The following is a 27,051-nucleotide window of genomic DNA, read 5'->3' as shown; positions in this document are numbered from 1 at the left end:
CCAATACACCAATAAGGAAGGAAGGAAGGAAGGGTGGGTGAGTGAGTTAGGACAGGGCCTTCAGACAGTGGATCTGAAGATTTAGGAATAGAATTGGCCCAAAAGAGCTGGGTGTGGTGGCACACGCTTGTAATCCCAGCATTTGGGAGGCTGAGACCAGAAGATTGCGGTTCGCAGACAGCCTCGGGTATTTAGTGAGGTCCTCTGTAACTTAGACCGTGTTGCAAAATAAAGAATAAAAAGTTGGGCAGGGAGTGTAGCTCGGAGGTCAAATGCCCCTGGGTTCCATCCCCAGACCTGCAAAAAAAAAAAAAAAAAAAAAAAAAAAAAGAAGTGGATAAGCTATTGAAGGGTTCCAGGATTGAGCCGCAGAGGGACAGTAGCCATCTCCAGATGCCTTGACTTACTGAGTGTGCCCCAAACTTTCCTTCCACCGTGGGCGTCACCAAGGTGCGGGCTGACACAGCTCTAGTGCTCCACGGGGCGGGGAGGGGAGGAAGCTGTGGGAAGATGGGGAGGGTCCCCACAAAGACTGGAACCTTGTCAGCCTTTCTCCTGTGCCGGAAACCACAGGAAACCAGGTCAGTGTGTGGGCCTGCTCCCTCTCCCCAGGCTGGGCGTTCAGCTCCTCCTGAGCAGGCTGTAGTGATTGGTGCATCCTTGAAGCCAGAGACCCCTTTGACATGGACCTTCTTGCACAAAAGAATTGGGATGAGTTGAAGGGGAGGGAGAGAGAGGACAAGAGAATGCTTGGCCGTCTGAGAGTTGCCATGCCATGGATTAGGCCGTGTGAGGTGTGAATATTAAAAAGTGCTTTTTCTCTTGTTTAACTCAACACTAAGTGGTTTGTCACTCGCATCTGTGTCTTCAGCACCCAGTGTGCAGTAGTTCTAAGTGAGATACTGATACTGGCTTATTTGTGTGTGTGTGGCATTGGGGATGGAACCCAGGGGCATTCTACCTCCGAGCTACACCCCCACCCCTATTTTTAATTTTGAAACAGGGTCTCACTGAGTTGCAAACGGTCCCACTAAGTAGCTGAGGCTGGCCACGAACCTGGATCCTCCTCTCTCAGCCTTCCAAATGCTGGGATTACAAGCGTTCGCCTCCACACCACCGGCTCTAGAGAGCACATTAATGGACAGACCTGCAGGGTGTTTCAGGAGTGGGAGGGGCTAAGATATGGGTGCACCCCTCCCCAACCTGGTATTGGCCCCTTTCCTGTTATTTCTCTGCTACAGCAAGAACCCCTGGTCTTTTAGATGAAGTAGAAGGGTTTGCCAGAGAACAGGTAACCCTCGTTCCTTCTGCCTGGAGCAGGAATGTGGCTTGGCCTGCTGGTTGGGATCTAGGAGGAGCTTTGGGGTAGGGCAGGGCCGGGCAGTGCCAGGCCAGGGGAGGGCTCCGGCTGGCACCATGTACACGCCCTGCCGGTGTACAGCCAGCTCTGTCACCCACCTTCCGGCCACAAAGCCATGTTCTGGGTTCACAGATCCCACAGAAGCCCATGGGGAGCCCCAGACCAGCAGCCCTGCTCCTGCCTCTCCTGCTGTTCAGCGGCCTCTCTACCTCTGCTGGAATCCACAGGCCCTGCCTTCCTCGCTGGCTCATCCGCTGTCTAGCGGCCTCTGGCATGGTAAGGTGCCGCTGCTAGGAAAAGCTCCCAATCCCCTGCCCATCATCCCTGCCTCCCTAGTCCCTGTGCCCGATGCCAGCTGCAGAGTGCCCTCTACCAAGTCTCAAAGGGAGGAAGGGCTAGGGCAGACTGGCGCTGGAAGAAAAGGACTAGAGTAGGTGGGCTCTTAGCAATGGGCCTCAGAACTGGACGGTGGGGGCAAAGTGCGCAGAGAGGGTGCCGCGGAGGGAGGGTGCCGCGGAGGGAGGGTGCCGCCAAGGGACGGTGCCGCCAAGGGACGGTGCTGCTGAGGGAGGGTGCCGCCAAGGGAGGGTGCCATCTAATAATGCTCCTCCTTTCTTTCTGCTGCCTGTGCCTCCAGGACAAGAGTTTGGCTGGTGAGTCTCCTTTGCAGCCCCACGCCTCCCCACCCTTCCTTTTGTTCCAGGTTCCCAGTGAGCCCTGCACTGTAGTTTTTGATTCCTAACCTCAGAAGTAGCAGAGGAGGAATAAAAAGTATAGGGCAAGCTGAGCATGGTGGCGCACGCTTGTCATCCCAGCATTTGGGAAGCTGAGACAGGAGGATCACGGTTCTCGGACAGCCTCAGTTACTACTTAATGAGGCCCTTTGCAACTCAGCGAGACCCTGTTCCAAAATAAAGAATAAAAAAAATAGGGCTGGGTGTGTAGCTTGGAGGTAGAAAGCCCCTGGGTTCCATCCCCAGTACTGGGAAAAAAAAAAAAAAAAGTACAGGGCAGGGCTGGCTGGGCTCTCACTACTTTCTGAGGCTGGCCTCGAACCTGCCAGCCTTCTGTCTTAACCTCCCAATATTGAGATCACAAGCATGTGCCACCACGCCCAGCCTAATCCTTTTTATTTCACGGTATAGTCTGCTTTACCAGACATTTCCCTGCATGCTGTCTGACTTGATCTTTACAACAGCCACAGTTTATGAATGAAGTCTGATAGAGAGGTCCCTCCAGCCCCACCCCCGGCACATTTCCAGGAAGTCATCAGAACTCAGACTCAAATCCAGCTGGTCCAAGAGCAAAGAGACCTGGGAAGACCCTGGCCTTTGGTCTCCTTTTCGTCCTGCATAGGAGGTTCTGTCCATGTTCCCTGCCATACCGGGTTGGCCCTCCTCCACTCCACAAGGCCTTGGCGCTGTCTCAACTGTTGGTGCCTGCATCTGGTGTCAGGTAGGAAATACAGCCCTCGGCCACCCTCAGTTGAGGTGTGAATTAGGAACATGGAGGGGTGCTGCTTAGGCAAAGGCAAAGGGGCTTGTCATGCTAGATCACTTTTGTTCCACTGTCAACCTCAACAGGGACATAGAGCATCCTTAGAAACCACACCATGACTGATATTCACAGGTACCACTGTATGACTTTGTGAAGGCGTTAATCTTTTCGACTGGTGCCAATTCTTAAAATTTGGGGGTTCCGTTGAGTATGGTGGTACACTCTTATAATCCCAGTACTTGGGAGGCTGAGACAGGACAATCACAGGTTCAAGGCCAGCCTCAGCTACTGAGTGATGCCCTCCACAAAAACAAAATAAAAAAAGAGCCAGGCATGGCAGTGCGTGTTTGTTATCTCAGTACGTGTGAGGCACAGACAGGAGGATTGCAGGTTTATTTATTTATTTATTTGTTTATTTATTTATTTATTTATTTTATTTTTTATTTTTGTGGTACCGGGGATGAAACCCAGGGGCTTTCTGCCCCCGGGCTACACTCCCAGACCTATTTTCTATTTTATTTGGAAACAGGGTCTCACTAAGTTGCTGAGAGCCTCACTAAGTAGCTGAGGCTGGCTTCGAACCTGCGCGATCCTCCTGTCTCAGCCTCTCAAGTGCTGGGATGACAAGCGTGCGCCACCACGCCCGGCCAGGATTGCACGTTTAAAGCCAGCCCTGGCAATTTAGAGAGGCTCTCAGCAACCTAGTGAGACTCTGTTTCCAAATAAGAAATAAAAATGGGCAGGTAGTAGAGCTTGGAGGTCGAACGCCCCTGGGTTTCATCCTAGGACACCCCCCCTAAAATAGAAATAATGGTGCATTTAATACCTTTAAATGAACATTGTATTTTTTTCTATTCTGGTTTGCAGGAGACCTAGCAAGAAACAAGTGTAGTTTTTTCTACTTAATAAATTAAAGCTTTTTTTTTTTTTAAGTACTGGGGATTGACCCCAGAGGCATTTTACTTCTAAGCCACACCTTCAGTCCTCTATTTTTTTGCGGGGGGTACTGAGGATGGAACCCAGGGGTATTCTACCTCCAAGCTACACCCCCAGCCCTATTAGGGTCTCACCAAGTTGCAAAGGGCCTCATTAAGTAGCTGAGGCTGTCCACGAACCACGATCTTCCTGTCTCAGCCTCCCGGATGCTGGGATTACAGGCATGTGCCGCCACGCCCGGCTCCCCCAGCCTTATTTTTTTATTTATTATTTTCATGTGTGTGTGGTACTGGTACTAGCTTGGGGGCATTCTACCTCCGAGCTACATCCCTAACCTGATTTTCCATTTTTTATTTTGGAACAGGTTCTCATTGAGTTGTGAAGGGCTTCACTAAGTAGCTGAAGCTTGCCACAAAAAGTTATCCTCCTGTTTCAGACTCCCACATGCTGGGATTACGAGCATGAGCCACCACACTGGCGCTTATTCTTTATTTTGAAACAAGGTTTAAGTTACAGATGGCCTCACTAAATTGCTGAGTCTGGCCACGAATCTGTGACCCTTCTGTCTCAGCTTCCCAAGTACCAGGATTACAAGGATGTGCCACATGTTTAGCAAGTTAATGCGATTCTGTCACATTATAATTTTGAGGACTAAAGAAGCTTGATGTCATGACCCTCCTTGATTTAAAATAACTTACTGAGTCAAGCATGGTGGTGCACGCTTGTCATCCCAGTACTTGGGAGGCTGAGACAGAAGGGTAGGAGGTTCAAGGCCAGTCTCAGCTACTTAGTGAGTCCCTCCACAACTTAGTGAAGCCCTATTTCAAAATAAAGAATAAACAATAGAGCTTGGGGCATAGCTCAGAAGTAGAATGCCTCTACAATCTCCAGTGCCAAAAATAAAAAAATTAAAAAGGGCTGGAGGTTCAGAGATAAAATACCCCTGGGTTCAATCCTCAGTACTGCAAAAATTAAACAGAGAGCCAGGCATGGTGGTGCATGCTTGTAATCCCAGCATTTGGGAGGCTGAGAAAGGAGGATTATGGTTTGTGGGCAGCCTCAGCTACTTAGTGAGGCCCTCTGCAACTCAGGAGGCCCTGTTTCAAAAGAAAGAATAAAAAATAGGGCTGGGGGTATAGCTTGGGGGTAGAATACCCCTGGGTTCAATCCGCAGTACTGAAGAAAAAATAAATTAAAAAAAGAATCAGGCATAGTGGCACACCCTTTTAATCCTAGTACTTGGAAGGCCGAGACAAGAGGATCTGGGTTCGAAGTCAGCCTCAGCTACTTAGTGAGACCCTCCACAACTTAGTGAGATCCTGTTTTGAAATAAAGAAGAAAAAATAGGGCTGGGGAGCTGGGCGTGGTGGCGCACGCTTGTAATCCCAGCATTCGGGAGGCTGAGACCCGAGGATCGCAGTTCACAGACAGCCTCAGCTACTTAGTGAGGCCTTCTGCAACTCAGTGAGACCTGGTTTCAAAATGAAGAATAAAAAATAGGACAGGGGCTGTAGCTCAGAGGTTGAATGCCCCTGGGTTCCATCCCCAGACCCCCCCCCCACACACACACACAAAAAAAAATAGGGCTAGGGGTGTAGCTTGAAGGTAGAATGCCCCTGGATTTAATTCCCAGTAACACAAAAAATAAAAAATAAAATTATTACTGCCCAAGATTGGGCCACTCTCCTACTGGGGAGAGGTAACACAGGGTTGCATAGTAATCATGTCCACCCCTGTGCAGGCCGTCAGCAGACCTGGCTTCACCTCCTGCTGCAGAAACCCAAAGAGACTGACAAGCTCACATTCCCTTGGAGACCCAGGGTGCCAGCTTCCTCTCAGGTACCGACCCTGCCAGCCCTGCCTGGTGCCCCACAGCCCTCCCTTTCCTTCTGGCTTCTCATTTTGTTTCCCAGTCACATGAGGGAGGTTGAAAAGTGGGGATTCTACAGCAAGGGAAACCGAGGCCATAGAGGTTGTTCAGCTTACCTGTGGCTCCTGGGGCTCCAGAGGCAGAAAGAGAAGCCAGGTCTCCTGGCTCCTGCCCTAAGATCAGCCATGTCTTCTGCTTACAGGGGAAGCTGCTAGGTAGCAGTTTCCTGTCTGAGAAGAGCCGTCACATTTTCACAGCCTCCTTAGACCTATCCCACAAGGGGCTTCGCTCTAAAAGGACCCAACCTTTGGATCCAGAGGCCGTGGAGGGTCTCCATGGATCAGGCTCACAGAGGCACAGAGGTATGCAAGGGTATGCAGCCAGAGGCTGTTTCAGCCGCGGAGGGCCGCTCCCGCTGAGCTGAGCGGCGTGGCCTGGCCTCTGAGGACCCCTCTCCTCAGGACCCGAGTTCACCTTTGATTTTCTGCCGGAGGCCCGGGCTATTCGGGTGACCATCCCTCCAGGCCCGGAGGTCAGCGTGCGACTTTGTCACCAATGGACACTGGAGTGTGAAGAGCTGAGCAGTCCCTTCAATGCCCAGGTATGCAGTGGGGTGTTGGCCCCTGGAAAGGGCCCATTCATGCAGGGTGCGGTAGCCACGGCCACAATGCCAGCAGCTCCAGAGGCTGAGGCAAGAGGATCACAAGTTTGAGGCCATCTTTGGCAACATAGTGAGAACCCATCTCAAAATAAAATTTTAAAAAGGGCCGGGGTGCCGGGCGTGGTGGCGCATGCTTGTAATCCCAGCATTTGAGAGGCTGAGACAGAAGGATCGTGTTCTGGGACAGCCTCAGCTACTTAGTGAGGCTCTCCGAAACTTAGTGAGACGTTGTTTCAAAGTAAAGAATAAAAGCAGGGCAGGAGGTGTAGCTCAGAGGTCAAATGCCCCTGGGTTCCATTCCCGGACCTGCAAAATAAAAATTAAAAAATAAATAAAAAGGGCTGGGGTGTTGGGCTTAGTGGTGCACTCTTATAATCCCAGCATTTGAGAGGCTGAGACAGGAGGATTGAGGTTCACGGCCAGCCTCAGCTACTTAGAGAGGTCCTTTGCAACTCAATGAGACCCTGTTTCAAAATAAAGAATAAAAAAATCAGGCTGGGGTTGTAGTTCGGAGGTAGAATGCCCCTGGGTTCCATCCTTAGTATTGTGAATAAGTAAATAAAATAAAATAAAATAAAAAGAGCTGGGGTCCTGGGTGTAGTCATTCACACTTGTAATTCCAGCATTTGGGAGGGTGAGACAGGAGGATCCTGGTTCGAGGTCAGCCTCAGCTACTTAGGCCCTTTGCAATTCAATGAGACCCTGTTTCAAAATAAAGAATAAAAAATAGGGCTGGGGGTATAGCTTGGAAGTGGAATGCCCCTGGGTTCCATCCCCAGTACTGCAAAATAAATAAATAAATAAATAAATAAATAATAGAAAATAAAAAATAGGGCTGGGGATGTAGCTCAGAGGTAGACTACTCCTGGGTTCCATCCCCAGTACCACAAAAAAATAATTAAAAAAATAAAAAGGGCCAGGAGTGGTGGCTCAGGCTTGCAATCCCCGCACTTGGGAGGCGGAGACAGGAGGATCGCGCAGGTTCGAAGCCAGCCGCGCTGGCTTAAGAGACCCTGTTTCCAAATAAAAATATAAAATAGGTCCAGGAGTGTAGCCCGGAGGTAGAAGGACTTCCAGGAACCCCAGTACCACCAAAAAAATAATAATAATAAATAAAAAAAATAAGTAAAAAGGGCTCAGGGGCAGAGCGCTTGCTAGCATGTGTGGGGCCCCAGGATTCATCCCTAGCACTGCCAAAAAAGAGAAAAAGAGAGAGGGTGAGGAAGAGTGGAAGAAAGAGAAGGGGAGAGAGAGAAAGAGAGTGTGAGAGAGAAAGAAAGAGAAATAAAGAAAGAAGGAAGGAAGGAAAGAAAGAAGGAAAGAGATTACATAGAGTTGGAGCAAATGAGGAGGGAAGGTCATTTTCTAAGAGCTCCTTACAAGATGGAGATTGAGAATTGTGTCTTTGGACTACACGTAAAAGGCAGGAGTCGTTTTACTTGGGAGAAGAAGAAAAAGGGGCAGGCTGAGGCCTGGAGCGACTACGGATGATGAGCAGAGAAATGAGCGTGGAGTGCGTGATGAAAGGGCCCTCAGTGTGACCCACGTCCCCAGAGAGGTCGTCCCTCCCAAGGGCATAACAGCAGGTCACACTTGTCCCGGTACCCTTCCCCGTCTCCACGATCTGGCCCTCCAGTTGCGTCAGATGCCACCGTGTACAGCTGGTACCTTTGCAGAGACCCACGTGTGCCCCAGAGGCCCCCTCTCTCATGTATTCAATGGTCACACTAACTTGTACCATAGCCAGGCGTGGTGGCGCATGTTTGTAATCCCAGCATTCGGGAGGCTGAGACCGGAGGATCATGGTTCACGGACAGCCTCAACTGCTTAGTGAGGCCCTTCACAACTTAGTGAGACCCTGTTTCAAAATAAAGAATAAAAAATAGGGTTGGGGGTGTGGACCGAAGGTAGAAAGCCCCTGCGTTCCATCCCCAGACCTGGAAAAAAAAAAAAAAAAAAAAAGCCGGGCGTGGTGGCGCACGCTTCTAATCCCCGCGCTTGGGAGGCAGAGACAGGAGGATCGCGCAGGTTCGAAGCCAGCCGCGCGCGCTGGCTTAAGAGACCCTGTTTCCAAATAAAAATGTAAAAATAGGTCTGGGAGTGTAGCCTGGAGGTAGAAGGAGGTAGAAGGGTGGTACAGGAACCCCAGTACCACCAAAAAAACAAAAACAAAAAAAAAAAAAAAAACTTGCACCTTCTCTCTGATGCTAGCTAGCATTTAACTAATTAGGTTAATCTGTCTAGCACCCTGCCTGACATACAGTTGGAGCTCAATAAATGCATATTCTTTTCCATCTTCCTCATACACTCCATGAAGAGCAGGGTGTAGAGCAGACCTCCTCCTCCTGGGAGAGAAAGGTTTTTTTGTTTATTGTTGTGTGGTACTGGGGGTGGAACCCAGGGGCTTTTCTACCTCCAGGCTATACTCCAGATGTATTTTACATTTTATTTGGAAACAGGGTCTCACTAAGTTGCTGAGAGCCTTACTAAATAGCTGAGGCTGGCTTCGAACCTGTGTGATCCTCCTGTCTCAGCCTCCCAAGCGCTGGGATTACAAGTGTGAGCCACCACACCTAGCTGTTTTTATTTTTTTTTTTGTGTGTGTGTGTGTGTGTGGTACTGGGGATGGAACCCCCAGGGACATTCTGTCTGTGAGCTACACCCCCAGCTCTATTTTTTATTCTTTATTTTGAAACAGGGTCTCACTGAGTTCCAAAGGGCCTCACTAAGTAGCTGGGGTTGTCTGAGAACCACAATCCTCCTTCTCAGCCTCCCGAATGCTGGGATTACAAGCATGAGCCACCACACCCAGCTTCTTTGCTATTTTATCAACAGATAATCCTCTCTGGGGGCCAAACTGCAGACCTGCTTTATGAATTTCTTCTGCCCTGTCTGTGCATAGAGGTAAGCAGAAGAAGTGGGGGCTGCCCGGGACTCCTCGGTCAAGTATGGCTCCAGCAAGTCAGATTTTAAAAGGCCTGGAGGTGTCTGGGCACGTGCAAGGTCTGGTTCTATCCCCAGCACCAAGAAGGGAGAACAAACCGGGCAGGGCAGGGCGTTCCTGAGAGTCTTAGAAGACTGGCTCCAGCTTGCTGGGAGCTGCACACAGTCTGAGGTCAAGGGTCCTGCTGCACACAGTACCTTCTTACTTGCTTCCAGCCCAGACCCAGCTCTCCCTCGTCCAGAGCTGCCTTTAAGCTTCCGAGAAGAGATGGCTTCCTCCATCACTGTGTATTCTGGGGGCCTCCCTAAACCCTCTCCCCCCAGCCCTCCTCTGCGCTCCTCTGCCTCTCTGTACAGTGTGAGCTGCCCAGCGTAAAGGCAGGGCCTTGTCACCTGTGACACCGAAGCGTGGGGAACAGGGACAGGCAGAGACCCGGGCAGTGAGCAACTGTCAAACTAGACAACAGTCGGGCCCTTGGACAGTTCAGCGTGAGGGGTCCACAGGGCCGGGCACCTTGGGTTGGGAAGGGTCTCGGGTAGAGGCCAGGGGAGTTGAGGAATGTAGGCCTCTTTTTGCTGGGGCTGGTTTTCTCCAGGAGAGAGGGGGGGCCCTTTTCTGGAGTTCCTCCTGCCCTACACCCCAGGGCCCTGCCCTGCCTCCTGGTAAGGTGTAGCCGGCATGAGTAGTGTAAGAAAAGCCTCCCCGATCCTCCTTCCGTCTCTCCAGGCTTCCTACCTGCAAGAGGACACCGTGAGACGCAAGAAATGTCCCTTCCAGAGCCAGCCTGACACCTGTGAGTGCTGTTTGTGTGCGCTGGGCGTGCACACACCGTCTCCCTGTTTGTCTCTCACACACCCCTCCGGTGTTGGAGGAAGCCCAGAAGGCACACAGCTACTTCTCCTGGAGTCAGTGCAGGGAGAGGGCTGCCCTGTCCGCCAAGCCGGCTGCAACAAAGGCGAGAGTACTGAGCTTTGTAGAAGGGTTGAAAAAAGATGGAACCTGGGAGCCAGTGGCATTTGTAACCCCAGCATTCGGGAGGTTGAGACAGGAGGATTGCGGCTCATGGACAGCCTCAGCTACTTAGTGAGGCCCTTTGCAACTCAGTGAGACCCTATTTCAAAATAAAGAATAAAAAATAGTGCTGGGGGTATCGCTCAGAGGTAGACTGCCCCTAGGTTCCATCCCCAATACCTCAAAAAATAAAAAAGAGTAAAAATAGGGCTGGGGATGTCGCTCAGAGGTAGAGTGCCTTGGGTTCCATCCCCAGTATCTCTCTCTATCTCTCTCTCTCTCACACACACACACACACACACACACACACACACACACACACATTCCACGTAAAAGTGGCTATTGATATCTAACACCCTGCATGCACCTTGTCCTCAAATCAGTCCTTGCTACCCCTGCGTCGGGGCTGTAATGCAGGGCATGACCACGGGAAAGCTCTCCTGAGCACAGATGTCCCAGTGAGATTCAGACAGCAGAGATGGGCGGGGAGCTACCCTCATGGTGGGCACTTTCACACAGTCTCCCGGTGCCCTGGGGGTGGGGGTGGCGAGATGGGGCTGGAAAGGGGGCCGAGGCCTCTCACCACCCATTGACTCTGCCACCTGCCCAGATGCCTCGGAGCTCTGGAAGTCGGCGCACTTTACCGACCACAGCCAGCACAGCCAGATGGTCATGGCCCTGACGCTGCGCTGCCCACTGAAGCCAGAAGCCTCTCTCTGCCAGAGGCGGGATAGGCATGGCCCCTGTGAGGACCTCCCCAACGCCACTGCTCGGGAGTCGGAGGGGGTGAGGATGGCCCCCCGGGACTGAGGCGGGCAGGTTGGGCCAGGGCCCTTCTCCAAACTAACCCCCTCCCACCACAGTGGTACATGTTGGAGAAGGTGGACCTGCACCCCCAGCTCTGCTTCAAGGTAACACCAGGGGCAGGAGATGGGGGGGCGAGGGCGCCGGCAGTACCCAGAGTCCCCTGACCTGCTGTTCCTCCTCAGTTCTCCTTTGAAAACAGCAGCCATGTTGAATGCCCCCACCACAGTGGTGAGTCTCCAAGAACCTCGGCTGCAGCCCCTCCTAGCACCTCACCCTCTCCCAGCTGTGACCCTGCAGACCCCAGCCCAGCCCTGACCTCCCTGCGCACGGCGGCCCAGCCCCCCATCCCTGGAAACAGGGTCTCTGGCGTCCTGGAATGTGAGCACGGACATGCAGGCCCAGCAGCTGGTCCTTCACTTCTCCTCGAAGATGCAAGCCTCCTTCAGTGCAGCCTGGAGCAACTCTCTGCTGCCCCTTGTGTACAGTGTCAGCCAGGTACGTCTCAGAGCACGGCCCCTCTCCTGTCACCTCAGTGACACAGACGGCCCCTCTCCTGTCACCTCAGTGACACAGACGCTGGCGGGGTGGGGGCACGCGAGCCTGACTTCCGTCTGATTAAGATGAATGGCTTGAGCTGGGCTTGGTGGCGCACGCTTGGAACTGTAGCATTTGGGAGGCAGAGACAGGATCTTGGTTCACCATCAGCCCCAGCTACTCAGTGAGACCCTCCACAACTTAGTGAGACCCTGTTTCCAAATAAAGAATAAAAAAGTCGATCTGGGAGTGGAGCTTGGATGTACATTCCCTGGGTTCCAAACCCAGCACCACATACACACACACACAAAAAGATTAATGACTCTTAGCTGGGTGTAGTGGCATACCCTTGTAATCCTAGCATTTGGGAGGCTGAAACAGGAGAATCGAGGTTTGAGGACAGCCTCAGTTTCTTAGTGAGGCCCTTTGCAACTCAGTAAGACCCTGTTTCAAAATAAAGAATAGCCGGGCGTGGTGGCGCACGCTTGTCATCCCCACGCTTGGGAGGCAGAGACAGGAGGATCGCGCAGGTTTGAAGCCAGCCACGCTGGCTTCAGGGACCCTGTTTCCAAATAAAAAGGTATAAAATAGGTCTGGGAGTGTAGCCCGGGGGTAGAAGGGTTTCCAGGAACCCCAGTACCACCAAAGAAATAAAGAATAAAAAATGGGGGCTGGGAAGCCAGGCATGGTGGCATACGCTTGTAATTCCAGCATTCGGGAGGCTGAGACAGGAGGATTGTGGTTCAAAGTCAGCCTCAGCTACTTAGTGAGACCCTCCACAACTTAGTGAGACCCTGTTTCAAAATAAAGAAAAAAAATAGGGCTGGGGGTGTAGCTTGGAGGTAGAATGCCCCTGGGTTCCATCCCCAGTACTGCCAAAAAAAAAAATAATAATAATAATGCCAACTCCACTGGATCAGCATAGCCAGCTGCTCCTGTCCATCATGGGGCAGTGTCCAGATACCAGGCAGGGATGGTCCCTCCCACTCCCACACGCAGCCTTCTCCCCGGGCCACTCTGCAGACACATGTCTGTTGATGTCCTTCCTGAACCCAGCTGTCCTCCTCCCACTCTCCTGGTTCCCCAAGGCACCCCTGCATAAGCTCCCGGACTCTGAAGAGGCAGGGCCCTAGAAGCTGAAGCGGCCTTGTATAGTACTGTAAACAAATTTAACACTATTGTGTGGACTAAGAACGGCTTGGCCTGCAGACTCTCTTTTGTGGATCTGATATAAAAACCCACAAATACACCCACAAAACCACAGCACCAAGCCTGGCATGAGTAGTTCTTTCCAGTTCTTTCTTAAGGTTTTTTTTTTTGTTTGTTTTTGTCTGAGTGTGTGTGTGTGTGTGTGTGTGTGTGTGTGTGTGTGTGTGTGTTTTGCTAAGTACTGGGACTACAAGCATGCACCACCACACTGAAAATTGAAACCAGGGGTTTTCTATCACTAAGCTACACTGTCCCCCCCCCCTCTATTTTATTTATGTTTGGTATGGGAGATTGAGCCCAGTGGAATTCTATCTCTATTCTATCTCTGGGTTAATCCTCCAACCTTTTTTTTTTTTTTTTTTTTGGTACTAGGGATGGAATCCAGGGGCATTCTACCTCCGAGATATACCCCCAGCCCTATTTTTAAAAATTCTTTCTTTATTTATGCCGGGCATGGTGGCGCATGCTTGTAATCAATCCCAGCATGCATTTGGGAGGCTGAGACTGGAGGATCGTGGTTCATGAACAGCCTTAGCTACTTAGGCCCTCTGCAACTCAGTGAGACCTGGTTTCAAAATAAAGAATAAAAAATAGGGCAGGGGGTGTAGCTCGAAGGGTCAAATGCCCCTGGGTTCCATCCCCAGACCTGCAAAAAAAAAAAATTCTTTATTTACTTATTTATTCATTTATTTATGTTTTTAGTGGTACTGGGGGTGGAACCCAGAGGCTTTCTACCTTTGGGCTATACTCCCAGACCTATTTTATATTTTATTTGGAAACAGGGTCTCACTAAGTTGCTGAGAGCCTCACTAAGTAGCTGAGGCTGCCTTCGAACCTGTGTAATCCTCCTGTCTCAGCCTCCCAAACGCTGGGATTTACAAGCGTGTGCCACCATGCCTGACTCTTTTTATTTTTTTGAAACAGGGTCTCACTGAGTTGCAAAGGGCCTCACTAAGTAGCCAAAGTTGTGCACAAACTGCAAGCCTCCCCTCTCAGCCTCCTAAATGCTGGAATTACAAGCGTGCACCCCCACCCGCCTGTGTCCTGTCATTCAAAGGCAACAGGAGTTAACAGCGGGGAAAGATCAATGGGTAGATTGGGGGGCTGGAGCAGCCGAGGGGATCCGGTCCACGGTGGCACCTGGCCTTAAACCTGGGTAGGAATGGGCAGGGCAGAACAGGGAGGATCAGCCTGGGCAGAGACTCAGAGGCTGTTCACAGCCACCTTTGTGTCTATGGGGACAGTCACTCTGCTGTTTGTTCCTACAGAACCAGGGCTCAGGCCCAGTGACACTGGACCTCATCATCCCCTTCCTGAAGCCAGGCGGCTGTGTTCTGGTAAGGAATCCTGCCCTCACTATTTTTTGCCTACGCTACCTTGGCATCTCCTCCAAGATGGCACACCTCAGATGGCAAATACAGCCTGCAAAACATTTGGCTTGGCATCAGAGTGTTTAAAATTGGAATTAAGCCAGACGTGGTGGCATGTGCCTGTAGTCCTAGTACTTGAGAGGCTGAGACAGGAGGATTACAGGTTTGAGGCCAGTCTCAGCAAATCAGTAAGACCCACAGCAACTTAGTGAGATCCTGTTTCAAAATAAAAAATAAAATAGGAACCAGGCATGGTGGTGCATACTTGTAATCCCACTATTTTGGAAGGCTGAGACAGGAGAACCATGGTTTGTGGCCGGCCTCAGCTACTTAGGCCCTTTGTGACTCAGTGAGACCCTGTTTCAAGATAAAGAATAAAAAATAGACCTGGGGGTGTAGCTCAGAGGTAGAATGCCCCTGGTTTCTTTCCCCGTACCTAAAAAAAATAATAAAATAAAATAGGGCCAGGAGTATGTCTCAGAACCTGTGCCCTGGGTTCAATCCTCAGTACCAAAAAAAATTGTAATTAATTGTCAATTGTCACCCTATACATACTTTTTAGCTGAATTTCTGTTTTGTTTTTTTTTTTCCAGTATTGGGGATGGAATCCAGGGGCATTCTATTCTGAGCTAAACCCCCAGCTTTATTTTTTTATTATTTTGAAACAGGTTCTCACTGAGTTGCAAAGGGCCTCACTAAGTAGCTGAGGCTGTTCGTGAACTGTGACCTCCTGTCACAGCCCCCCAAATGCTGGGATTATAAGTGTGCACCACCATGCCCAGCTTGGGGTGTGTGTGTGTGTGTGTGTGTGTGTGTGTGTGTGTGTGTGTTACTGAAGATTGAACCCAGGAGAGTTCTACCTCTGAGTCACACCCCCAGTCCTATTTTATTATTTATTTATTTATTTATTTATTTATTTATTTATTTTTGCAAAACTGGGGATTGAACCCAGGGGCATTTTACCTCCAAGCTCTACCCCTAGACCTATTTTTTGAAACAAGTTCTTACTAAGTTGCAGAAGATCTCTAAGCATCTGAGTAGCTGAGGCTGGCCACAGACCTGTGAATTTTCCTGTCTCAGCCTCCTAAGTACTGGGATTACAAACATGCACCACCACACCGAGCCATTTCTGGCTTCTGAAAAATCAGGAAACCTCCTGCTTTCTGCCCATATTCAGTTGTTGGTCTGTGTCTACAAGGACCCAGAGCTCAGTGGCCTCTGATAGCTTTGCTCGACCTGTGCCCTCCAGATGCCTGTTGACTCTTTGAGTCTGGCCTGGGTGCAATTACATTTGCCACCCTTGGCCTGTTCCGTGCCCTCAGGTGTGGCGGTCAGATGTCCAGTTTGCCCGGAAGCACCTTTTGTGTCCAGATGGTGAGTTCTCAGGGCAGAGGTACAAGGGAGGCCGGGTAGCAAGGAGCTGGGTTTAACCTCACCCTGCTTGACTCAGTCTCTCACAGACGCCTGGGGCTTGTGACCCTGGCAGTGCTGGCCATCGCCACCCTGCTGGGCGTTGTTCTGGTCCTCACCTGCCGGCGCTTACTGCCAGGTAAGCTCAGCTGGGGTAACCAGGGGATTCAGACCTGTCCTGTTCCTAGGCTGGTGACCCCTTCCCTTGCCCCAAGATCCTGCCACTGTACTGAGGTCTGCAATCCCAAGGGTGAGCCGCAGGCCCCCTAGGGGCTGGCAGAGTCATGGCAGAGGGGAGGGCCCTCTTTAGGCTGTCTGAACCAAGACACTGGGCAGGAGGCCAGAGGGGTGGGAGCCAAGGGTGCAGGCACTCAGCAGGTGTGTGCTCCAGAAGGGGCTTATTGGCCTTTATCCAATAAGCCTGCGAGGGCAGGGCGCCGTGGTGCAACATTTCTGGCTTCTGAAAGATCAGAAAACCTCCTGCTTCTAATCCCAGTACTTGGGAGGCTGAGACAGAAGAAGTGCAGGTTCAAGGTTAGCCTCAGCAAGTAGTGAGACTCATCAAACTAGCAAGATCCTGTTTTAAAATAAAATAAATAGGTCTGGGTCCCGAGAACCACAAAAACTGACTAAATAAATAAATGGGGATGTAGCTCAGAGGTAGAATGCTCTATGGGTTTAATGCTTACAGTACCCTATTGGGCTCGCACTGCTCTGGGTACTAACTCCCTAGAGCATAAAAGGGTTGGTGGGGGAGATGGGTGTGGTGGCCCATGCTTTTAAATTAATCCCAGTACTTGGGAGGTTGAGACGGGAGGATCCAGGTTCCCAGCTTGCCTCGGCTACTTAGTGAGGCCCTGTACAACTCAATGAGACCCTGTTTCAAAATAAAGAATAAAAAATAGGGCTGGTAGCTGGGCATGGTGGTGCAGGCTTGTAATCCCAGCATTTGGAAGCCTGAGACAGGAGGATCGCGGTTTGCGGATAGCTACTTAGTGAGGCCCTTTACAATTCAGGAGACCCTGTTTCAAAATAAAAATAAAACAATAGGGCTGGTGGTGTAGCTCAGAGGTTCCATCCCTAGTACTGAAGAAAAAAAAAAAAAGAATTAAAAAAATAGGGCGGGAGATGTAGCTGGAGGTAGAATGCCCCTGAGTTCACTCCCTAGTGCTGAACAAAAAAAGAAGAATAAAAAATAGGGCTGGGGATGTAGCTGGAAGTAGAATGCCCCTGAGAAGTAGAATGCCCCTGAGTTCAATCCCCAGCACTACAAAAAAAAAAAAAAAAAAAAAAAAGAGAGAGAGAGAGAGAAAGAAAGAAAAAGGGGTTGGTGGGGGTGGGGGGCGCCCTGCGGGGCTGCCCAGAGGCTGGGGAGAAGAAGACTGGCAGTCCCTTCGCCTGCCCTGTTGTCGCTCCCACCCGCAGGCCCGGGCCCAGCGCGACCCGTGCTGCTGCTGCACGCAGCGGACTCCGAGGCGCAGCGGCGCCTGGTGGGGGCCCTGGCGGAGCTGCTGCGGACGGCGCTGGGCGGAGGGCGTGACGTGATCGTGGACCTGTGGGAGGGGGCGCACGTGGCGCGCATGGGCCCGCTGCCGTGGCTCTGGGCGGCGCGGGCGCGCGTGGCGCGAGAGCAGGGCACCGTGCTGCTGCTGTGGAGCCCGGGCCTGGGCGCGGCCCCCTGCGCCCGCCTCCACGCCGCCCCGCGGCCGCCGCTGATGCTCGCCTACTTCAGTCGCCTGTGCGCCAAGGGGGCCATCCCCCGGCCGCTGCGCGCACTGCCGCGCTACCGCCTGCTGCGGGACCTGCCGCGCCTGCTGCGGGCCCTGGACGCCCGGGGCCCGCCCGGGGCTCAGCGGGGCTGGCGGGGCCGCCTGGAGCTGTGCCGCCAGCTGGAACGCGAGGCGGCCAAACTTGCCAGCCCAGGCCCAACGGAGCGCCATCGCGGCCTCAGGGGCCTGTGCCCGCAGCCTGCAGGAACGCTGCCTGGAAGTCCCGAATGAGCCTTCGCACCTGGATAAAAGCCTGGTCGCCTCGCAGCCCCGGAGGTCCACGCGGCCTGGCTTCCTGCTGGTATTTACCTGCCCCCTAGAGGCCTAGGGGAGAGAGGCGCCCCTTAATGGAGAGCTTGCTCTGGTGTGGATCTGATAACTCCTCCAAAACTCTGAGAAGAGAGCCATCTGCCTGGCTCCAGTGTAAGCTGGAGAGGAGGGAGCTGTTAGCCTGCAGGACAGTGGGTTGGGGCCAGGCACCTCCGTTCCCAGAGCAGAGGCCCCTGCCCTAGGCACAGAGGGGGACTCGGCCCAGGAGGAGAAGCGCTGGTCCTGGGTGGCCAGGGTGAAGGTGGAACGGAGCAAGATCCAGAGCGATGAATAAAGTTTAAGAACACAAAGCGCTTCGCTAGCGTGTCTGGGAACGGGGTGGGAGAGCAGCAGCCTGGGCTGCTCTGCATCTTTGCCGACCCCAATCTCCCGCACGCACTCCAGCATCCACACTCCTCGCGTTCTCCTGGCAGTGCCTGGGAATGGCAGAGGAGGACCAGGCCATCTCCCGGCACCTCACTGCAGTTTGTTCAAGAGAAGAGGGGAATCCAGGAGTGGTGGCGCACGCTTGTAATCTCAGTACTTGGGAGGCTGAGACAGGAGGATTGCACAGGTTCAAAGCCAGCCTCAGCGGCTTAGTGAGGCTCTCAGCAACTTAGTGAGACCCTGTCTCCAAATAAAATATAAAATAGGTCTGGGAGTAGAGCCCGGAGGTAGAAAGTCCTTTGCTTTCATCCCCAGTACCACCAAAATAAATAAATAAATAAATAAATATAAAAAATAAAAAAAGGAGAGGGGAGGGGCAGGCAACAGCAGAAGCAAGACCTCTGTCGTAGCTCTGGGTCCTGGGTCCCTCTCCCCAGGCCACACCAGAGCCCTGGCCAGACAGCGGTAGGAAGCCCACTTTGCAGTGCCGAGGCCCAGGAGAATGTGTGCAAAGGATCGGGTGGGCCCCAGGGCCTACGTGTAAGGACCATGTGGGAAGTGGACGCATCCCTGGAGTACTCAGGCCCTCCTGCTAGGGACTCCCAGGATGAGGACCAGCTCCTTTACTGGGCCAAGGTGCGCTGTGGCCCTTCTCCAGCCCCTCCCAGCAGTGGAGGAGGAGGAGAAGCCGCTGGGCTGCCGGGCCTGGGATGTTGGGAGGGACGGGGCGGGGCGGGATCAGCCGGCTGCCTGCCGGGAGCCAAACCGAAAGCGCTGGGACTGGAGCTGGGAAGGGTGTCAGGGCCTCGCGGTAGGACCCTGGAGTGGGGGGGAGGAGGAATTCTAGCTGCACTGCCCAGGGACAGCCGGCTGAGTGAGGGCAGGGGTGGGGTGTCTGCCCCCCTCTGGGGGGCAGGACAGGGCCTCAGGCCTGGGTGCTGCCGGGCACCTGGATGATGCCTGTGCCCTGGTTCCTGCTGTCCTTGGCACTGGGCCGGAGCCCCGTGGTTGTCTCTCTGGAGAGGATCGTGGGGCCACACCACGTTGCCAGCTGCTCTCCGGTGAGTCCTGGGCCCCGAGTTCAGTATGTGGCCCATCCAAACATTCTCTGGCTCCTGTCACTGCCGCCACCTCAGAACCGCCCTGGCTGGTCTGTCAGGTGTTGGGGGGGAGAATGGGGAGGAGGCAAAGGCTGGAGGGGCCTGGATCAGGGAGCCCAGGACAGAGATGGGCAAGGGATGGTGCTTACGTTTGGGGGCACAAATCTGACTCTCTTTCCCTCATTTTCAGGGCATCTCTTGCCACCTCTGGGGTGAGTATCCCCGTTCTTAAGAGAGAAAAGGACTTCTCAGGTTGACAGAAGGCAGAGGAGCTGTCATAGCCGCGGGTTGACCCACTCTCAGCCCAGAAGAGCCATGCTCCTTGGCCCTCTGGGGTGTCAGATGCAACCACACTGGGTTCTGAACCACTTTGACTCCCCCCCCACCCACCCACCCACAGACAGCGACGTGCTGTGCCTGCCTGGGAGCATCGTGTCTGCCCCTGGCCTGGTGCTGGTGCCCACACAACTGCAGACAGAGCTGGTGCTGAGCTGCCCTCTGGAGACCGACTGTGACCTCTGCGTGCGCGTGGCCGTCCTCCTGGCTGTGCTGGGTGAGTCACCGTGAGTGAGCTTGTGGAAATGCCAGCACAGCTGGGGCGGGCACGTGGACTGGGGAATTGTCAGGTAGGGCTGGGCGTCTTCAGTGACCCCGGGCCAGCCTGGTCTCCTAGTCCCAGAGAAGGGGGCTGACCTGGGCCTTGCTCTGGGGTCCTTCCAGAGCACCGGGAAGAGTCTGAAGGTGAGGGGAACTTTGGAGGAGCTGCTGACATGGCACCCAAGGAGCCTAGGAATGGTAAGGAGGGGCGGCGGCCCAACTGCCCCTCAGCGCAGCTTGCAGGCAGCCCCTGGGCCTGACTGACCCCTGCCCCTTGTTCAGTCTCTCTCCAGGCGCAAGTGGTGCTCTCATTCCAGGCCTACCCTACTGCCCGCTGCGTCCTGGTGGAGGTGCGAGTGCCCGCTACCTTGGCCCAGCCCGGTCAGTCTGTGGTATGCAAAATCTCCTAACCCTGGTGGAGACGCTCTAGGTGGGGGAACTCTTAAACACTTTGCCGCTTACTGCTCCTGCAGTCCCGAGTCTCAGCACAGCAGTTTGTGGGACTGTGCAGGCTTTTGTCAACTCGTGGCCTGAGAGGAGAACACTGGTGTCCTCTGGCAGATGCCTCTGGCTCGGGGTGCTGGGCCTTCTCTCCACCTTGCGAGGTCACACCTGGCTGAAAGGTCCATCAGAGGCCAAATCCTTCAATTTTTTGACTACCCCTCTAGCCCCCCAACCCCAGCTAGGCAACACCCTCCAACCCTTTGTGCCTCCATTTTCTGTCTATAAAATGGGGATAAGAAGCCAGGTGTGGTGGCCCACACTTGTAATCCCAGTATTTGGGAGCTGATACTAGAGGATCATGGTTCACAGACAGCCTTAGCTTAGTGAGGCCCTCTGCAAATCAGTGAGACCCTGTTTCAAAAGAAAGAAGAAAAAATAGGGGTGGGTTGTAGCTAGGAGGTAGAATGCCCCTGGGTTCCATCCCCAGTACCACAGTAACAACAACAACAACAGGGATAAGAATCATCCTACTTTACATGTTCAACTTTCTTAGCTCCCAGCCAGTAGTTTTCTAGGAGGGTTCTAGTTGACTCTCCCACCAGCAGTGTATGGAGTACTGGGTGCATCCTATCTTTGCCGACATTTGGTATTTGAATTCTTAATTTTAGCCATTTTGAAGTCAGACGTGGTGACACATGCTTGTAATCCCAGTGCTTGGGAGGCTGAGACGGGAGGATCGCATAGGTTCGAAGCCAGCCTCAGCTACTTAGTGAGGCTCTCAGCAACTTAGTGAGACCCTGTTTCCAAATATAGTATAAAATAGGTCTGGGAGTAGAGCCTGGAGGTAGAAAAGCCCCTGGGTTCCACCCCCAGTACCACACACACAAAAAATTTTAGCCACTTTGTTTTGTATGTAGTGGTATACCATTAGGGCTCTCTTCTTTTTGTTCTCCTCCTCTTCCTCCCCCTCCTCCTTCTCTTCCTCCTCCTTCTCCTTCTCCTTGTTCTCCTCCTCCTTCTTTTGTACTGGGGATAGACCCCAGAGGCATTCTACCTCCAAGCTACACTCCCAGCCCAGTTTTATTTCTGATTTGGAAACAGGGTTTCCCTAAGTTGCTGAGAGCCTCACTAAGTTCCTGAGGCTGGATTCGAACCTGCGATCCTCCTGTCCCAGCCTCCTAAGTACTGGGATTACAACCGTGTGCCACCACACCCAGCTTTGTGGGCTTCCTTTTTTATTTATTTTTGCACTGCTAGAGAAGAAACCCAGGGTATCACACATAGGAGCAACCACCCTACCAATGAACCATTTCTCCAACTCAAATCATGTCTTATTTTAATTTTTATTTATTTTTTATGGTACTGGGAATTGAACCTAGAGGCAGTCTACCTCCAAGCTATACCCCCAGCCTGATTTTCTTTCTTTCTTTCTTTCTTTCTTTCTTTCTTTCTTTCTTTCTTTCTTTCTTTCTTTCTTTCTTTTTTGGTGGTACTGGGGTTTCTGGAAGCCCTTCTACCTCCGGGCTACACTCCCAGACCTATTTTTTATATCTTTGAAACAAGTTCTTTTAAGCCAGCACAGCTGGCTTTGAACCTGCACGATCCTCCTGTCTCAGCCTCCCAAGTGCGGGGATTACAAGCGTGCGCCACCACACCCGGCCTTGACTTTATTTCTTATTTGGAAACAGGGTCTCACTATATTGCTGAGAGCCTCACTAAATTTTTTTTTTTTTTTTTTTTTTTTGGTGGTACTGGGAGTGAAACCCAGAGGCTTTCTACCTCCGGGCTATATTCCCAGACCTTTTTTTTTTTTAATTTTTATTTTATTTTATTTTATTTTTTGGTGGTACTGGGGTTCCTGGAAGCCCTTCTACTTCCGGGCTACACTCCCAGACCTATTTTTATATTTTTCTTTGGAAACAGGGTCTCCTAAGCCAGCACGCGCGGCTGGCTTCGAACCTGCGCGATCCTCCTGTCTCTGCCTCCCAAGCGCGGGGATTACAAGTGTGCGCCACCACGCCCGGCTTCCCAGACCTTTTTTATATTTTATTTGGAGACAGGGTCTCACTAAGTTGCTGAGAGCCTCACTAAGTAGCTGAGGCTGGCTTCGAACCTGTGCGATCCTCCTGTCTCAGCCTCCCAAGCGCGGGGATTACGAGCGTGTGCCACCACGCCTGGCTGGCCTCACTAAATTTTTGAGGCTGTCCTTGAACTTGAGATCCTCCTGTCTCAGCCTCCCTAGTATTGGATTACAAGTGTGTGTCACCATTCCCAGCTTTATTTTAATATTAATTTTCTGCAGTACTAGGGATAAGACTCAGGGTATCGTATATACAAGGAAAGAGCCATCCCCATCCTTTGTTATAACTTTTATTTGTACATCTCTGATGACCGATAAAATCAAAGCAACTTCTCACCTGCTTTTTGGCTATTTGTTTAATTTCCTTTTTGAAATATCTACTGAAAGTTTTTGACAACTTAAAAAAAAAGAATAGTCTTACCTCAAATGGTTTTTGTAAAGCTGAGTGTGGTGGCACAATCTTGTAATCCCAGCATTTGGGAGGCTGAGACAGGAGGATTGTGGTTCTCAGACACCCTCAGCTACTTAGTGAGTTCCTCTGCAACTCAGTGAGACCCTGTTTCAAAATAAGAATAAAAAAATAGGGCAGTGGGTATAGCTCGGAGGTAGAATGCCCCTAGGTTCCATCTCCAGTACTGAAAAATAATTTTTTTTAATAATTAAATACAAAACCCAGAAACAGGCGTGGCAGAGCCTGCCTGTAATCCCAATATGTGGGGGACAGGAGGGTGGAGGGCCTCAGCAAGTAGTGAGACAACTCTCATCAACCTGTTTCGAAATAAAAACAAAAGAGGAGACTGGGCGTGGTGGTGCACACTTGGAATCCCAGCATTTGGGAGGCTGAGACAGGAGGATCACGGTTCGCGGACAGCCTCGGCTATTATTTAGTGCGGCCCTTTGCAATCAGTGAGACCCTGTTTCAAAATAAAGAATTTAAAAAAATAGGACTGGGGTGTAGCTCAGAGGTAGAATGCTCCTGGGTTCCAGCCCCAGTACTGCAGAAAATAATTATTATAATAATAAAATAAGCTGGGTGTGGTGGCGCATGCTTGTAATCCCAGCATTTGGGAGGCTGAGACAGGAGGATCACGGTTCGCGGCCTACCTCAGCTACTTGGTGAGGCCCTTCTCAATTCAGTGGGATCCTGTTTCATAGTAAAGAATAAAAAAATAGATCTGGGGATGTAGTTTGGAGGAAGAATTCCCTGGGGTTCCATGCCCAGTGTCATCATCATCATCATAATAATAATATAATATTAATAATAATAAGAAGAAGAAGAAGGCTGAAGATGTAGCCCAGAGGTACAATGCCCCTGGGTACAAGCCCCAATCCTCTAAATAAATTATTAACCAACTAATTAATTAATAAGTTGAAGCTGAGAATGGTGCCACAAATCTGTAATCCCAGTGCTTGGGAATCGGAGATGGGAGTGTCTCAGGTTTGAGGTCGGTCGCAGCAACCTAGCGAGACCTTCAACGCAGGGAGACTCTGCCGCCCTTTCCACACAGGGTTCTGTCGTGTTTGACTGCTTCAAGGCCGCCTTGGGAGCCGAGGTTCAAATCTGGTCCTACACTCAGCCTAGGTACGAGAAGGAACTCAACCTCACGCAGCAGCTGCCTGGTAAGAGGCCCCGAGCCTCAGGGTCCCAAACCCTGGCCTCCACCGTCTTTTTACTCTGGCCCTCCCTCCTGCTTGCACTGTCTTCCCAGTCCCCTTCTGTCGGGCGAGGGCTGCGCGCCCTCTGTGACATGGCCGCCCAGCTCTGGGAGGTAGTGCTTTGTTACCCGGGATAGATGTGGGTGGTAATTAGGGGACAGAGAACCCTTCCTCGTGTGCCAGGGGTCCTTGTTTTCTTCTTTCTTTTTCTTTGGTGCCCAGTCCCACTGGAGGTGTTTCTCTGATCTCTCCCCAGACTGCAGGGGGCTGGAAGTCCGGGACAGAATCCAGAGCTGCCAGGGTAGGGGATAGGGCCAAGGGGCTGGGGTGGGGAGGATGTGCAGTTCCCACGAGGGACTCTGGGGGTTGGCTTTAGGTCGGCTGCCACACCCCAAAACTCACAGAGGACATTTATTCATTCATTCATAACACAGGACATGCAGTAGCTCCTCCTCTGTACCAGGCACTGGAAATAAAAATATGATTGCTCACATAGAACAAATATTTCTTCATACCAAGGACATCGAGAAGCAAAAAGCATTGTTAAGATTATGATGCCCCGTCCATACAGCAGAATAAAAACAAACCTGCCAGCCGGGCCTGGTGGCCCACACTTGTAATCCCTGCGCTTGGGAGACTGAGACAGGAGGATCGCACAGGTTCGAAGCCAGCCTCAGCTACTTAGTGAGGCCCTCAGCAATTTAGTGAGACCCTGCTTCCAAATTAAATATAAAATAGGTCTGGGAGTGTAGCCCGAAGGTCGAAAATCCTCTGGGTTCTACCCCCAATACCACAAAAAAAAAAAAAAAAAAAAAAGGAATAAAAAACATCGGGCTGGGGATGTAGCTCAGAGACAGAATGCCCCTGGGTTCAAACCCCAGTATCACACATACAAAAAAAGACATAAACGTGGGAGTCATTTTTGAACTAGTGTTTCTTCAACTTCATTTTCTTTTCTTTTTTTCTTTTTATTTCTTTTTTTGTGTGTGGTACCGGGGATAGAACCCAGGGGCATTCTACCTCCGAGCTAAATTCCAAGTCCTATTATTTTATTCTTTATTTTGAAACAGGGCCTCACTAAGTAGCCGAGGCTGTCTGCGAACTGCGATCCTCCGGTCTCAGCCTCCTGAGTGCTGGGATCACAAATGTGCACCCCCACGCCCGGCTAGCCCCAGACTTTGAAAACACAACTCCACATCATTCATTTCATTTTGTTCACTCAGTACACATGTTTTCACTTATTCAAAAGCTTTTTACTGAGTACTCACTGGAGATCAGTCAGTCAACAAATCTGATTAAACTGCCTGACCTTACAAAGCTGGGGTGCGGGGTGGGTGGGGCTGAGGAAGGACACAATAGGGGCTGATCGGAGCTGGGCCTAGGATTCTAGGAACAGGGCCAGGAAGGCTGGGGTCACAGCCGCCGGGTGGCCTGGCTCCAGTGTGTGTAAGTGAGAGGTGAAGTTTCACGCAGGGAGAAGAGCCAGTGCAAAGGGCCTGGGTGGGCGTGGCGGGCGTGTGCAGGGAACGGTGATTTGGCCCAGGAGTCTGCAATAAATTCAACGCAGCTGCTGGGAAATGAGGTGAGGCCTTACCAGCTGTTGTGACTAGCTTTTGCAGGACCATCTGGGGGCGGGGCGAGACCATACTGGGTTCCTGAGAAGAAGAAAGCCATTTGTTATAAAGAGGTTACAGGGTCCTATTAGTAGCAAAGAGAGCTATCCCAAGATCACATCCTGGGATCTTTGTGGACTTGGCTCTGAGCCAGGGCCCGGGGATCATGTCTTGTCTGAGATGGGGACACAGTCTCTGCCTCCCGAGGGCCTCTAGGCCGGGGGTTTGAAGGGGACTCACGGGGTCAGTTGGTAAGTATGCCTGGCCTGGGAGTAAAGAGCAGCCGAAGGGCTCCACGCTGCCTTCTCCCTGCCGCCCACCAGCCCTGCCCTGGCTCAAAGTGTCTGCGGACGGCGACGGCGTGCACCTGCTGCTCAACGTCTCTGAGGAGCAGCGCTTTGGCCTCCTACTCTACTGGAGTCAAGCCCAAGGTCCCCCCAAAACCTGGTGGCAGAGAAACCTGGTGAGGCCTCTCTCCCTAAACCCATCCCCACTCCAGCCTGGTGCCCACGCCCCGGATGCACAGATGTTATCAAAGGGACCCTCAAGGAGAACCCCCCAAGCAAGGGGACAATGTTGGGGGGGCCTCCTGCTGCCTGGCTTGCTGACTTACCCCTCTGCAACGTCCCTCCTCTGCTCGTCCCACAGACCGGGCCGCAGACCATTACCTTGAACCACACAGACCTGGTTCCCTGCCTCTGTGTTCAGGTAGGAGGAGAGGGGAAGAGCCAGGGAAGGGGGGCGGGGAGGGAGTGGCCTCTGCAGTCTGCTCCTGGAATCCTCCTGGCCTCCCTGGAGCCAGGCTCGCATCCCATCCTATGCCTTCTGCCTTTCCATGCCAGGGTCTCCTTCCTGATCCTCTGCCCACAGGACTCCTGTTTACACCTCATGGCCCACTACTCTTCACCTCCTTGAAGCCTTCCCTGTTACCTGAATTCCCTCTTTGTGCTCACGTGAAGGGCAGAGCAGGTGCTATTTTCCAGACTTTTATTGCTGCCTTGTTATGTTACTGGTGATTGAACCTAGAGGCATTCTACTTTTGAGCTACACCCCCAGCCCTTTTTTTTTTTTTGGTGGTACTGGGGATGGAACCCAGGGGCATTCTACCTCCAAACTATACCCCAGCCCTATTGTTTTTATTCTTTATTTTGAAACAGGGTCTCATTGAGTTGTAAAGGGCCTCACTAAATAGCTGAGGCTGTCCACGAACTGCGATCCTCCTGTCTCAGCCTCCCAAATGTGTATTCTTTTTTATTCGGAAATAAGGTCTCACTAAGTTGCTAAGAGCCTCACTAAGTTTCTGGGGCTGGCTTCAAACCTACCATTCTTCTGTCTCAGCCCCCCTTAGGATTACAATTGTACCACCATGCCTGGCTTTAAAAAAATTTTTTTTTTGTTTTATTTTTCTGTGGTACTGGGGTTGAATTCAGGGGGATTCCACCTCCAAGCTACATCTCCAGCCCTAGTTTTTATTCTTTATTTTGAAA

At 51.9% G+C, this 27,051-nt stretch overlaps 3 protein-coding genes across 3 annotated transcripts in view; all 3 read left to right on the top strand.

Annotated features, from left to right (window-relative positions):
- LOC308278394 (CCA tRNA nucleotidyltransferase 1, mitochondrial-like) overlaps positions 1 to 27,051 on the top strand; it is a gene marked incomplete at both ends in the record, with an annotated part of 995,237 nt that overhangs the window by 687,254 nt on the left and 280,932 nt on the right.
- On the top strand, positions 1,508 to 17,609 carry IL17RE (interleukin 17 receptor E; the record flags this gene model as incomplete). The annotated part of the gene is made up of 14 exons (XM_080718136.1): positions 1,508 to 1,636; positions 5,570 to 5,632; positions 5,866 to 6,025; positions 6,125 to 6,264; positions 9,160 to 9,228; positions 9,995 to 10,061; positions 10,890 to 11,065; positions 11,143 to 11,190; positions 11,269 to 11,314; positions 11,445 to 11,581; positions 14,098 to 14,166; positions 15,522 to 15,573; positions 15,650 to 15,748; positions 17,035 to 17,609. The coding sequence occupies 14 exons, from the start codon at positions 1,508 to 1,510 to the stop codon at positions 17,607 to 17,609; spliced, it is 1,830 nt and encodes a 609-aa protein (XP_080574262.1).
- The window catches only part of IL17RC (interleukin 17 receptor C), a gene marked incomplete at its 3' end in the record, with an annotated part of 16,002 nt that continues 7,913 nt past the window's right edge, over positions 18,963 to 27,051 (top strand). The window contains exons 1-9 of the mRNA XM_080718090.1: positions 18,963 to 19,135; positions 19,365 to 19,386; positions 19,575 to 19,727; positions 19,895 to 19,969; positions 20,054 to 20,163; positions 23,804 to 23,915; positions 24,208 to 24,252; positions 25,888 to 26,027; positions 26,213 to 26,272. Coding sequence (XP_080574216.1) covers positions 19,028 to 19,135; positions 19,365 to 19,386; positions 19,575 to 19,727; positions 19,895 to 19,969; positions 20,054 to 20,163; positions 23,804 to 23,915; positions 24,208 to 24,252; positions 25,888 to 26,027; positions 26,213 to 26,272 — 825 coding nt within the window. The 5' untranslated portion in view covers positions 18,963 to 19,027. The remainder of the gene's footprint in view (positions 19,136 to 19,364; positions 19,387 to 19,574; positions 19,728 to 19,894; positions 19,970 to 20,053; positions 20,164 to 23,803; positions 23,916 to 24,207; positions 24,253 to 25,887; positions 26,028 to 26,212; positions 26,273 to 27,051) is intronic.

The sequence above is a fragment of the Muscardinus avellanarius genome (assembly GCF_963383645.1).
Source record: "Muscardinus avellanarius genome assembly, chromosome: 22".
In the NCBI taxonomy this organism is placed as follows: Eukaryota; Metazoa; Chordata; class Mammalia; order Rodentia; family Gliridae; genus Muscardinus; species Muscardinus avellanarius.
Note: the sequence above shows the minus strand (reverse complement) of the source record. Positions and strands in the feature narration are given on the sequence as shown.